The 11,834-nt window shown below is 68.4% G+C and overlaps 2 protein-coding genes across 2 annotated transcripts; one reads left to right on the top strand and one right to left on the bottom strand.

The window, feature by feature from the left end:
* The first annotated feature begins 524 nt into the window (after positions 1–524).
* Positions 525–3,825, top strand: ABHD12B (abhydrolase domain containing 12B). Its single transcript, XM_026051496.1, has 13 exons — positions 525–556; positions 874–1,001; positions 1,285–1,387; positions 1,504–1,623; positions 1,761–1,791; positions 2,387–2,432; positions 2,516–2,645; positions 2,745–2,785; positions 2,865–2,944; positions 3,074–3,156; positions 3,290–3,368; positions 3,440–3,564; positions 3,702–3,825. The coding sequence occupies exons 1-13, from the start codon at positions 525–527 to the stop codon at positions 3,721–3,723; spliced, it is 1,020 nt and encodes a 339-aa protein (XP_025907281.1). The 3' UTR covers positions 3,724–3,825.
* A 924-nt stretch (positions 3,826–4,749) lies between these two features.
* Positions 4,750–11,338, bottom strand: PYGL (glycogen phosphorylase L). The gene is made up of 20 exons (XM_026051540.1): positions 11,038–11,338; positions 10,361–10,462; positions 9,890–9,968; positions 9,711–9,814; positions 9,437–9,568; positions 9,168–9,279; positions 8,844–8,926; positions 8,452–8,595; positions 8,281–8,373; positions 7,961–8,107; positions 7,587–7,750; positions 7,360–7,474; positions 7,077–7,178; positions 6,856–7,003; positions 6,708–6,766; positions 6,266–6,407; positions 5,826–6,033; positions 5,622–5,756; positions 5,132–5,198; positions 4,750–5,007 (listed from the first exon to the last, which is right to left on the bottom strand). The coding sequence occupies exons 1-20, from the start codon at positions 11,278–11,280 to the stop codon at positions 4,813–4,815; spliced, it is 2,574 nt and encodes an 857-aa protein (XP_025907325.1). The 5' UTR covers positions 11,281–11,338; the 3' UTR covers positions 4,750–4,812.
* Positions 11,339–11,834: the final 496 nt, after the last annotated feature.

Raw genomic sequence — 11,834 nt, 5'->3', positions numbered from 1 at the left:
GGCGGCCAAGCGCGGCAGGGCCCCGGCGCAGCGGTGAGTCCCGCCCCGCGTCCCCGCGCGCCCCGGCAGGGCGTCCCCGCGCGCGTCCCCGCCAGCGCTGCGCCCCGGCGGCCCCGTGTCCCCCGTGCGCGGCCCCGACCCCGGGCCGTGTCCCCGTGCTCCCCTGCCGTGCCACCCGCCACGGGCGCATCCCTGTGCACCCATGGGCCCCGTGCCCATGGCCCTGTGCCAGCGCCCTTGGCGTGTCCCCCTGCCGTGTCCCCGTGCCCYCTGCCGTGTCCCCGTGCCCCCTGCCATGTCCAGGACCCCAGTGCCACCTCCCTGTGCCACGGCCACGTCCTTACCACAGCCACCATGGCCTTGGCCCCGTGCCACCCCCACGGCCGTGTCCCCGTGCCACCCACCACAGCCGTGTCCCCATGTTCATACCCCAGCACCCCATCCCGTGTCCCCATGCCCCCTGCCATGCCCATGACCCCCGTGCCCCGTCCCTATGCCCCCCATCCATGGCCACATCCCCTACCATGGCCATGCCGCATGCTATGACCACATCCCTGTACCACCCCAGTGCATCCATGTCCTCCTGCCGTGTCCCTACACCCCTCACCGTGTCCCTACCCCCCCTGCTGTGTCCCTGCACCCCCCATGGAGTCCCTGCACCCCYCCGTGTCCCCATGTCCCCGTGCCAGCGCGCGCGGCGCTGGGCAAGGCTGGGCGTGCGCTCGCCCCCATGTTTGTGCACCAGGCGCGGTCACCCCACACACCCCATAATTAACCCCGGGGCTGGGGGCACAGCGGGACGGGCTCGCTCCCGCGCGGCCGCGTGCCCGGAGCCACGTGCCCTGGCGGGTCCGGGACCGGCGCTGCCCGCAGGTGCCGACCGGCCTGGCGGCCGCGGCTCCGCACGCTGCTGCTCGACGCGGCCCTGCTCTACCTGGCGCTGCCCTTCCTCATCCGCCTCTTCCCCGCGCTGCTCACCAAGTTCGTCTTCCTCAACTTCCGTGAGTGCCGCGGGCCGGTAGCCGGGAAGCAGCGGGAAGACGTGCGGAATGCGGCGCGTGGGTCCCATGGAGCGGGATCCCACGGGGCGTTGCAAGCTGTGGTGGCGCGGGGGCGGGTGCCAGGGAGGCTCCGTGCCCGGACTCGCGACGCCGCCGCTTCCCAAGCTGGGAATGCCAGAGGTGCTTCCGCACGGTGCCGGGCGCCGGAGCGGAGCCGCASGGGGCTTGGGAGAGTGGCCGGTGGCGGCGCGGGTGGCGCTGAGCCCCGCGCCCTCGCCTGCAGTCGCCTTCCCCTTCTTCGTGGACCTGCGGCGCCCGGAGCTGCTGCTCAACAACACGGTCAGCTTCTACCTCACCACCGAGCCCGGCGTCACCGTGGGCGTCTGGTGCGTGGCGGAGCCGCCGAACCATCCCGTTCCTGTTTATTGCTCTGGAATGGCCGCCGCTCCGGGCACCGGTCCCAGCGGAGCCCAACGCCCGCGTCCCACCCGTGTCCCCGCAGGCACACGGTGCCGGGCCGCCGGGCGGCCGAGGCCCGCGGCAAGGACGGCGCCTGGTTCGAGGCGGCGCTGGGGGACGCCCATCCCGTTATCATCTACCTGCACGGCAACGGGGGCACCAGGTGAGCGGGATCTGGCAGCCGGAGCACAGGCGCTCTGGTGGGATAAGTGACACTGTGGGGGCGAGGGGCCACCCCCAAGCGCCCACATGGCACCTTGGTGGCTGCAGTGACACCTCTGCGCAAACCTCTTTCCACAGGGCAGCGAGTCACCGAGTGCAGTTCATGAAGGTGAGTGGCCCCATATGGGGCAGCTGTGGAGAGCCTGGCCATGCACCCTGGCATCACACTGTGCATCCCAGCATCATGCCGTGCACCCTGGTGTTGCACCGTGCACYCGGGCATCACAYTGTGCACCCAGGCATCATACCGTGCATTCCGGTGTTGCATCATGCACCTGGCATCRTGCCGTGCACCCCAGTGTTGCACCGTGCACCCGGGCATCACACTGTGCACCCAGGCATCATACCGTGCATTCCGGTGTTGCATCATGCACCTGGCATCGTGCCGTGCACCCCAGTGTTGCACCGTGCACCCGGGCATCACACTGTGCACCCAGGCATCATACCGTGCATTCCGGTGTTGCATCATGCACCTGGCATCGTGCCGTGAACCCCAGTGTTGCACCGTGCACCCGGGCATCACACTGTGCACCCAGGCATCATACCGTGCACCCCGGTGTTGCACCGTGCACCCAGGCATTGTGCTGTGCACCCCAGCATCACACCACGCACCTCGCCATGGCTTCGTGCACCGCAGTTTCGCGCTGTGCACCTCGCCGTGGCTTCGTGCACCCCAGCATCACCCCGTGCATCTTCTCTGCCAGCTCATGGGCGCTGCCGACTTCCACATCCTGGCCCTGGACTACCGAGGTAACGTCCCCGCTTGCTCCTTCCTGCCGCCAAGCGAGCGTGGGCGGCGGCGCGCGGCGCTGAGCCSGGCACCGTCCTCGCAGGCTACGGCGACTCCAGCAGCCACCCCTCCGAGAGCGGCTTCACCACCGACGTCCTGGCCCTCTACGACTGGGCGAAGGCGCGGAGCGGCGACAGCCCCATCATCTTCTGGGGACACTCGCTGGGAACGGGGTGGGTGCCCGCCGCGCCGCTGGAGCCACTGTGCCATGCCGGCACCCGCCGAGCGAGCCCGGCACCCACAGCCTCCCGTTTCTTTCCTTCTTTTTGCAGGATAGCCACAAACGCTGCCAGGAAGCTGCAGGAAGACAGAGGTAACGTTCCCAATCCCYGGAGCGGGACAGGGGGCAGCGCTCGGGCCTGGTCCCCTGCCAATGCCTGCTGYGCTCCCAGGGGTGCAGGTTGACGCCGTGGTGCTGGAGTCGCCCTACACCAACATCCGCGACGCAGCCGCCCACGTGCCCATCACCAAGGTGAGGCGGGACCCCCGCGGCCGCAGTTTGGGGCAGGAGGAGCGTGGAGGCTCCAGCGCCGCCCGGGCTGGCCCTGGTGGCCGTTCCGTGCCGGGTCCCACCCCAGCCCTCCGCCTCGCTCTGCCGCAGATCTACCGCCAGTTCCCGGGATTCGAGTACCTCATCCTGGACTCCATGGCGCGGGGCGGCATGTTCTTCCGCAGCGACGAGAAGTGAGTGCCGGGGTGCCCGTGTCCCCGCTGTGCTCGCGCTGCATCCCTCCCCGGTGCGCTCGCGGCGGGACGGTGCCACCCTCCCGGGAAGGCGGCTCCGTGCGCGGGTGCGAGCGTGCCGCCCTGTGCGCAGCGTGAAGGTGCTGTCGTGCCCGCTGCTCATCCTGCACGCCGAGGACGACGCGGTGCTGCCGCCGCAGCTCGGCCGCCAGGTGGGTGCCGCGCGGGGGCCCCGCGGGGCCGCCCCCGGCCCGGCCGTGACGGGCCGCCCGCCTCCCCGCAGCTCTTCGAGGCGGCGCGCGGCGCCTACGCAGACAAGGCCAAGGTGAAGCTCGTCACCTTCCCCGAGGAGCTGGGCCTGGGCCACGACTACATCTCCTCCAACCCCGAGCTGCCCGCCCTGGTCAAGTGAGACCGTTGTTCCTGCCTGGCTCCCTTCCCGACCCGGCTGCCTTCCCGACCTGGCTGCCTTCCCAGCCTGGCTGCAAATGCAGGGAAGGGGATGGAGATTTTGGGGACTTGAGGATTTCTGGGTCTCCTTGCAGGGACTTCTTGAACATCAAGTGATGCCCAGGGACCAACAAGCACACAAGCTTCACCAGCCGCTCCAAGGACGCATCATGGCACTGAATCTCCTTCTGAATGCAATAAAAACCAAACTACTGAGAACTTGCTGAGCTCCCCGCTGCAGAGCACCAGGATGCTGCTGCTCGCTCTGGCTGAGCCAGAACTGCTGTGATTTAGGTAGTGCTCCCACACAAGCGCGGCCTGGGGAAGCCTGGGAGCCGGGCAGGGTTTTGCAAGCAGGCTGGCACCCGGCCCGACCTCAGCGTCAGCTTGGGCTGAGCAGCACTGGCGTGGAGGTGGCTGTGCACAGGGAGCAGGGATTGCACCCGCTGACAGCCCACGGGGTTGATTGAAATAGCTGATAGTGCATGGGAGTGATTGCAAGTGCTGATGGCGCACAGGGGTGACTGCAATCGCTTGTGGTGTGCAAGGGTGATTGCAACCACCAGTGGTGCACGGGGGTGWTTGCAACCRCCARTGGTGCATGGGGGTGATTGCAACYGCCAGTGGTGCACGGGGGTGATTGCAACYGCCAGTGGTGCATGGGGGTGATTGCAACCRCCARTGGTGCAYGGGGGTGATTGCAACTGCCAGTGGTGCATGGGGGTGATTGCAACCACCAATGGTGCATGGGGGTGATTGCAACTGCCAGTGGTGCATGGGGGTGATTGCAACTGCCAGTGGTGCACGGGGGTGACTGCAGCTGCCCATGGTGCACGGGGGTGATGGCAAATATCCCACCCACCCTTAACGTCCTGCTGAGCTGCTGCCTTGGGAGCAGCAAGAGCCTTTCTGTGGGCTGCGCATCCGAGCCGCGTGGCGACGGCCAAGGGCGCGCGGCGGCCGCGGGCCCCGGCGCCCAAGGGCCCTGCCGGCTGCSGGGGCTCCTGCGAAACGCAGTCCAGCAAGGCCAGCCCTTCCCGCTCCCCGTTGGCACTTTTATTTTTAGCACCCACCGCAAGCAGCAGGTTGGAATGGTTTTGCTTTCTGCACCCCGTGCGTGCTCTATATTATACATATACAAAAAGAAAAGAAGAAAACCCCCCAGCCCCGTCGCTAGAGAAGCCGGCAGCGGCGGAGGGAGCAGCTCTACGCGGCGCCCTTGGCCGCGGTGCCGTTGGTGGCGGYGCCGCCGTCGCGGGGCTCGTTGGGCGGCGGGATCCGCAGGTCCGACGGCTCCACGGCCCAGATGTCCCGCGCGTACTCCTTGATGGTCCTGTCGCTGGAGAACTTGCCCGAGGCGGCGATGTTCCTCACGGCCATCCTGGTCCACGCCTTGGCGTCCTGTGGCGCGGCGGGGATGTCGGTGTGGGATGCCCTGTGCCGGCATCCCGGGATGCGCCGCAGGGCGCGCCGGATGCAGCCCCATCCGTACCCGTGGCTGTGTCCGGTCCCTGTCCCCACTCACCAGGTAGAGCTCGCTGACCTTCTCCTGACACTTGACATAAGCCTCATAATCAGCGAAAACCTTAAACCTGTGGGAGCAAGGAAGGGGCAGGCTGGGCACGGCGGGAGCGCCCGCGCGGCCCCTTCCCTTGGCGCTGGGCTGGGCGCTCACGGCCGGGCTCTCTCCCATGGGAAGGCATCAAGCTCCGAATCGTCCTGCTCCGGACACCGCCACCCACGTCCCCCTGAGCCYGGGGCTGCTCGAAGCTCCGGCTGTAAGCGCCGAGGGGCAGCCTAAGGGCAGCTCGGTGGGAATGCTGCACATCCCCGCCACCAGCACCTATGTGACCGTCCGTAGGGATGTGCTGCGCCTGGAGCATCCCTTGCTCCCGCCCTGGGGCTGGGAAAGGCGGTTGCGGAAGGCRGGTGGTGGCTTGTGCAAGGGCTGGGGGTGCTGGCGGTGGCTCCTTGGCGTTGGGAATGGGATGGTGTGCCAYGCCACCGAGCCTCACCGGTCGTGGTGGAAGAGCATGTTCACCACGTCTCTGAAGAGCTCGGGCTCCTSGGGCGAGAAGAAGCCGCTCCGGATCTGGTCCACGGCCTGCTGCAGCTCCGGGAGCTTGTCGTAGAACTCCTGGGCGTTGTACCTGGCGGCGAGGACGCGGTCGGAGCCGGCGCCCCGCGAGCCGCCCGCGGCCCCACCGGCCCGTCCTCACCCCTTGCGGTCCAGCTCGGCCACGTCCTCCACCCTCATGCCGAAGATGAACAAGTTCTCCTCGCCGGCCTCCTCGGCCATCTCCACGTTGGCTCCGTCCATGGTGCCGATGGTGAGCGCCCCGTTGAGCATGAATTTCATGTTGCCCGTGCCCGACGCTTCGGTGCCCGCCGTGGAGATCTGCTCCGACAGGTCCGTGGCAGGAATCACTGCCGGGAAAACACAGGGAAAGGGGCTGCAGTTKCYAGCACTGGATCCTGGTGGCCTCCTYTATGCCCAGGGAGATGCAACCTCCTCGGCTAGCAGAACTTCCACCTTCCTCACGGCCCATGACATTAAAGCAGCTCTGGGGCATCAGCCCCTGCAGGAGGCTTGGCTGGGTCTCAGGCAAGGTGGAGACATCGCACCCCTTCTCCCCRGACACAGCCCCGGGCCCACTACCTTTCTCTGCCAGGGACACTCGGTAGTTCTCCAGGAAGATGACCTTCAGCTTGCTTCCCACCATGGGGTCGTTGTTCACCACGTGCGCCACGGAGTTGATGAGCTTGATGATCATCTTGGCCATGTGATAGCCTGGGGCGGCCTGGCAGAAAGGCTTTCCCTGAGGAACCCCTTGCTCCCACATGCCCAGGTTGGTGCTGCTCAGCCCAGCTCCCATCCAACCCATTGGATGGGATGCACCATCCATCTGCCCAGCACATCACCCTGCCAGCACGAAGCCCTTTGGRGCTTGCTCCAAGCTCCAGGTAATAGTGTCTAGTTTGGGTTGAGGCCACCAAGAGCTGCCCCAGCATCTCCCTGGAGGGCTCAGGGCGCCCATCCAGGAGGACATCACCCTTCGGACATCTCCATGGGCTGCCTTCCAAGTGCCCATCTGACTTACTTTGCCTCCAATGATGACCGTCCTGGGCACAAAGAGCTTTGCAGGGTCCCTCCGGATGCCTGTGGAAGAACAAGTCCTGGTGTCCCCTGCGGTCCTAAGTACAGCCCCAGCGGGGGCTCGCACAGCCCAGTGCGCGGCGGTGCCTTACGGTTGTACATGGTGATGATGTGCAGGCAGTTCATCAGCTGCCGCTTGTACTCGTGGATGCGCTTGACGTGCACGTCAAACATGGACGCGGGGTTGATCTTCACCTTGTACTCCTTCTCCAGGAAGAGCGCGAACTTCACCTTGTTCTCCTGGCGAGGCGGCAGCGGCGTCAGGAGCGGCGCGCGCCGCCCGCGCCACCCCACGCCATCCCGCAGCCCTCACCTGCTTCACTTTGGACACCTCGCGGATGAAGAGCTCGTCGTCCACGAAGGCGTGCAGCTTGGCCAGCTGGCCCAGGTCCTTCACGTAGTCCTCGCCTATTTTCTGCAGGGAGAGCCCAGGCGGGCGCTGAGCGCGGGCACCCGCAGGCTCACCRAGCACCTTCCACTGGGAGGTGGGAAGGAGGCGCAGGGGACGCGAGGGGCGTTTGGCCGCCGAGGACACGTGGATAGTCCCGCCAGAGCGGCGTGGGCGCTCCCGGCTCCGCGTGCCCGGGGGACGGTACCTCGGCGATGAGCTCCGCCAGCCCCGGGTTGCAGAGCAGCAGCCAGCGCCGCGGCGTGATGCCGTTGGTCTTGTTCTGGAACTTGCCCGGCTCCAGCTCCGCAAAGTCCCTGAAGCTGCGGGCGCAGGGGGTGGGCGCGTTGCCACCACGAGCCCACGGGGTCCCCACAGCAGAGGTGACGCGAGGACCATCTCCAGCCCCTTCCCGCGTCCTCGCGCCCCGCTCACACTTGGGTCCTGACGATCTCGGAGTGGATCTTGGCGACGCCGTTGACGGCGTGGGAGCCGACGATGCAGAGATGGGCCATGTTGATGCGCTTGGTGCCGCCCTCCTCGATGAGGGACATGCGGCGCAGGCGGCCCACGTCGTGCGGGAAGAGCGCGGCGATGCGCTGCGGGCGACACGCGGGCCAGGGCGCCCTCAGCACCCGGCCGGGCAGGGCACGGGGGCTCTGGGGCAGCAGCACCTGCCCGGTCCCTGCCATCCCACCGCCCCGCGCCAAAACCGCCCCGAATTGCCCCCGGTGCCACCCGCACATGGCCCAAACGCCCAAACCCATGCCCTGGGCAACACGCGTGTCCCCGGCACGCYGGCCGCTCACGTCCAGGTGCCTCTGGTTGATCTCGTAGATGATCTGCAGGTGCCGCGGCAGCAGCTTCTCCACGAGGTCCACGGGCCAGCGCTCGAGGGCCTCGGGCAGCACCGTGTGGTTGGTGTAGGCGAAGGTGCGCCTGGTGAGGAGCCAGGCCTGCCGCGGGCACCGGCCCGCGTCCATACCGGTTACATACGGCCTGGCGCACCCAGCTGCCTCCGCGCGCCCGGAGCCGGGAGCGCCGGGAATTGCACCGGGAATCGCACTGGGAATCGCGCCGACCAGTGCCCATTGCACAAACAGCGCACCGAGGTGGGTCCAGGACTCACCTTGTCCCACGGTAGCTTCTCGATATCCACAAAGATCCTCATGAGCTCAGGGATGGCCATGGCGGGGTGGGTGTCGTTGAGCTGGATGGCGACCTGCAAAGAGCCCCCAAGGGTGCTGCTGAGCGCCCGGCACGCGCGGCCCGTGACGCCCACGGGCCCGGCGGCTCCTACCTGCTCCGGGAAGGAGTCGAACTCGGTGCGGATGCTCTCGGTGCTGCCGAACTTGGAGGCTTTGAAGCGGCGGATGATGTCCTGCAGCGTGGCGGCCACCACGAAGTACTCCTGCTTGAGGCGCAGCTCCTTGCCCTCGAAGAACTGTGGGCGAGAGGCAGGCACGGTGGGGACCCCGGCGCCAACGGGGTGCTCAGGGGGGTGGCCCTAGCCCAAGGAGATGGTCCTTGCTCCCATTAGCACCAGGCCTGAGCCACCAGTGCTCTGCRAAGACCCGACTCATCGCCACATGGGCATGGCCGAGCGCTGCGTGCCTTCGGCTGGCCCCGTTTCCCTATGGGAATGTTTGCACCCCAGGAGGCTCCGGCGGGGAAGGGCTGGGGGCGACTCACGTTGTCGTTGGGGTAGAGCACGCGCGAGATGTTCTCCGCCAGGTTCCTGTCCAGCACGGCCTGGATGTAGTCGCCGACATTGACTGCGGCAGAGGAGCGGGTGGGTGTCAGCGGGACCCCAGCGCTGCCCGCCCATAGAACTACAGAGGGGCTGAGGTTGGAAGGGACCCCCAGGGATCCCCCAGCGCAGCCCCTGCTCCMGCAGGGACACCCAGAGCACGGGGCACCCGGGCGCATCCCGGCGCCTTGGGAAGATCTGCAGAGCAGGAGCCTCCCCGGGCAGCCCGTGCCAGGGCCCCGTCCCTCGTTCCCGGCGCCACTCACAGTCGCGGAGGTTGAAGTCGTTGGGCGCGCGCGCCGACCACAGCCGCATGGTGTTCACCGTGTTGTTCATGTAGCCGGGCACCGGCGTGTCGTAGGGCAGAGCCAGCACCACCTAGGAGGGGCCCGAGCGTGGGGACGCGGCCCCCAGAGCCACCTCCCGCACCCGCCGTCCCCAGGACCCCCGGTGCCAACACGGGGCTCGTTTGCACGGGCCGCCTGCAAGGCGGAAGCTCTGCTGCAGCTCAACGTGCAGCCCCGGGGCTCCTCACCTGCGTGTCGACCCACTTGGCGCCGCCGGGGCCGTGCTCCACCCTGCCGTAGAAGTGCACGGGCAGCATGTACTCGGGACGCGCCTTCTCCCAGGGGTTCCCGTGCCGCAGCCAGTCGTCGGCCTCCTCCACCTGCCGTGGGAGCGCAGCCGGTTCGGCCCTGCCGCCCGCTGCGGGCGCCCGGAGCATCCTTGGGCRCCCGCGGGACGGTGCAAAGCGCTTGCACCAGCCCGGGCAGTTAGACGGGTCSGGGGAGGCACCGGAGCCTCCCTACCTGCCAGCCGTCGCGGATCTTCTGGTTGAAGATGCCGTACTCGTAGCGGATGCCGTAGCCGTAGGCCGCCAGCCCCAGCGTGGCCATGGAGTCGAGGAAACAGGCTGGGCGGGAGCAGAGCGCTGAGTGGGGCGCCCGCCGCCCGCGCRCGCCGCCGGCACCGCCACCGCGCCGCTCACCAGCCAGGCGGCCCAGGCCGCCGTTGCCCAGGCCCGCGTCCTCCTCGATCTCCTCCAGCTCCTCAATGTCCAGCCCCAGCTGCAGGAGACGGCGGTGGGGCCGGGGGCATCGTTAGCGCCCAGCTCGGTGCCAGGGTATCCCCATGCACGCGGGGACACGCCATGTCCCAGCCCCATGGCACAGAGCCTGCTTTTATCCCAGGTTTGCACGAGCAGCAGGTTTTTCCCAGGWCATCTCTATTCAGGGGGCTCCCAGGCACCACGTGCATCCAGCACAGAGCATCTCCTGCCACTCACATCCCAGGGACACCCGCAGCTGGCAACATGTGTCCCCATGTCCCTCGCTCTTTACAAGGCCAGCAGGGGAAAAAAATAGGAACAAAGTGGTGCTGCCTTTGGACCCGCTTGTTTGAGGGCTCTTGTGCAACCGCCCCGGCTGGCGGCGTTTTGCAAAGGCCCCGAGAGCGTCACCTGGTAGATGGCCTCGTCGCAGGCGTTCTGCAGCCCCAGGTTGATCATGGTGTTCTGCAGCGTGCGCCCCATGTAGAACTCCAGCGACAGGTAGTAGATCCTCTGCAAGGGGAGAGCGGCGCCGCGGGGCAGCTCGTGGCCGTGGCCAGCGCAGGCCGGGGCTCGGGTGGCCGGGAAAGGCCCCGGGCTCCCTCTGGAGCTGGACGCGGGGCCGGGAGCAAGCCAGGCCCGCGGGGCGCTCACCGCCCGGCCACCCACGCCTGGGGTTAAACTTTAAAGAGGAGCCGCTGGGCGAGGGAGCAAACAGGCTGCCGGGCCGGCAAGTGCTGCTGCAGCACCCGGCGCGCGCGGGGCGGCCGGGAGCGGCGATCCCCGGGCAGCAGCCCCAGCGGGTTTAAGGATGGATTGAGGCCGGCGGGAGGTGCTGCCTCTCCGGGGTGGCTCCGGGCAAGAGCCGGCCACGCGCGCGGTGTCACCTTGCGGCGCCGGGGGGGACGATTACCGCCTAATCCCCTCCCTGCGCACCCAGCGCTGCACAAAAGCCGCCTCCGTTTTGCAACACGCACGGAAGTGCGAGAGCTCCGCGAAGCCACCCGAGCCGTCCCCCAAATGCAGACGCGCCCCCCGCGCTCGCGACAGGCCACCCCCCCGAGCGCCGTCCCCGCGCTTGGTGGCACCTTGGGGTCCTTCTCGTAGTAGTGCTGCTGSGTGCGGATCCAGCGGCCCACGAGGTGGTCGCGCACCGTGTGCGCCAGCGCGAAGTAGTAGTCGCGCGGGGTGGCCACGTTGCGGTCCTTGACGAGCGTGAAGTGCAGGTGCCGGTTGAAGCCCTTCTTGAGCTCGGCCACGTTCTCGACGCCCACGATGCCGCGGATGCTGATCTGCTTCCTCTTCTCCTGGTCCGACAGCGGCCGCGACATCTTGGCGGCGGGCACGGGACGGGAGAGCTGGGACGGGGACAGCGCGTCACGCGTGGGGCGGGACCGGCGCGCGGGGACCGGCGCGCGGCGGGACGGGACGGGACGGGACGGGGCTGGACGGGACGGGGACGGCCGTGTCCTTTCCGCCTCCGCCCGGGCTGGCGCCTCCCCGGGCCGGACCTGCCTTTCCGGGGCCGGGCAGGGACACGGACAGGGGCCACCCTCCGCGGGGGACAACGACGGCAACGCCCCCCCCTGCAGCCCCCCCCGCCGGGACGCGCCAGGGGGAGGCGCCGGGGGATACGTGAAGGGGGAAGGATCCCGGGGAGGTGCCCGGAGGGGAGGGATGTGCGGGCGGGAGGCGGAAATCCCGGGACGTGCGGGGGGAGACGCGGGGAGGTGCGGGGGGGGCAAAGGGGGTGCAAGGAGGGGGTGCAAGGGGGTTTTCCCGGGATTGGCGGGGGGTGCGCAAGGAAGGGCAACCCCGGGCGCGCGCAAGGCGGAGCGGGGGGGTGCAAGGAGCGGGGAGAAGAAACCACGGGGTGAGAAAAGGG

The sequence above is a fragment of the Nothoprocta perdicaria genome, unplaced genomic scaffold (genome assembly GCF_003342845.1).
Source record: "Nothoprocta perdicaria isolate Ctin4 unplaced genomic scaffold, notPer1 scaffold_76, whole genome shotgun sequence".
NCBI classification, from domain to species: Eukaryota; Metazoa; Chordata; class Aves; order Tinamiformes; family Tinamidae; genus Nothoprocta; species Nothoprocta perdicaria.
The sequence above is the reverse complement of the archived record's forward strand: the minus strand, read 5'-3'. Positions and strand labels throughout refer to the sequence as shown.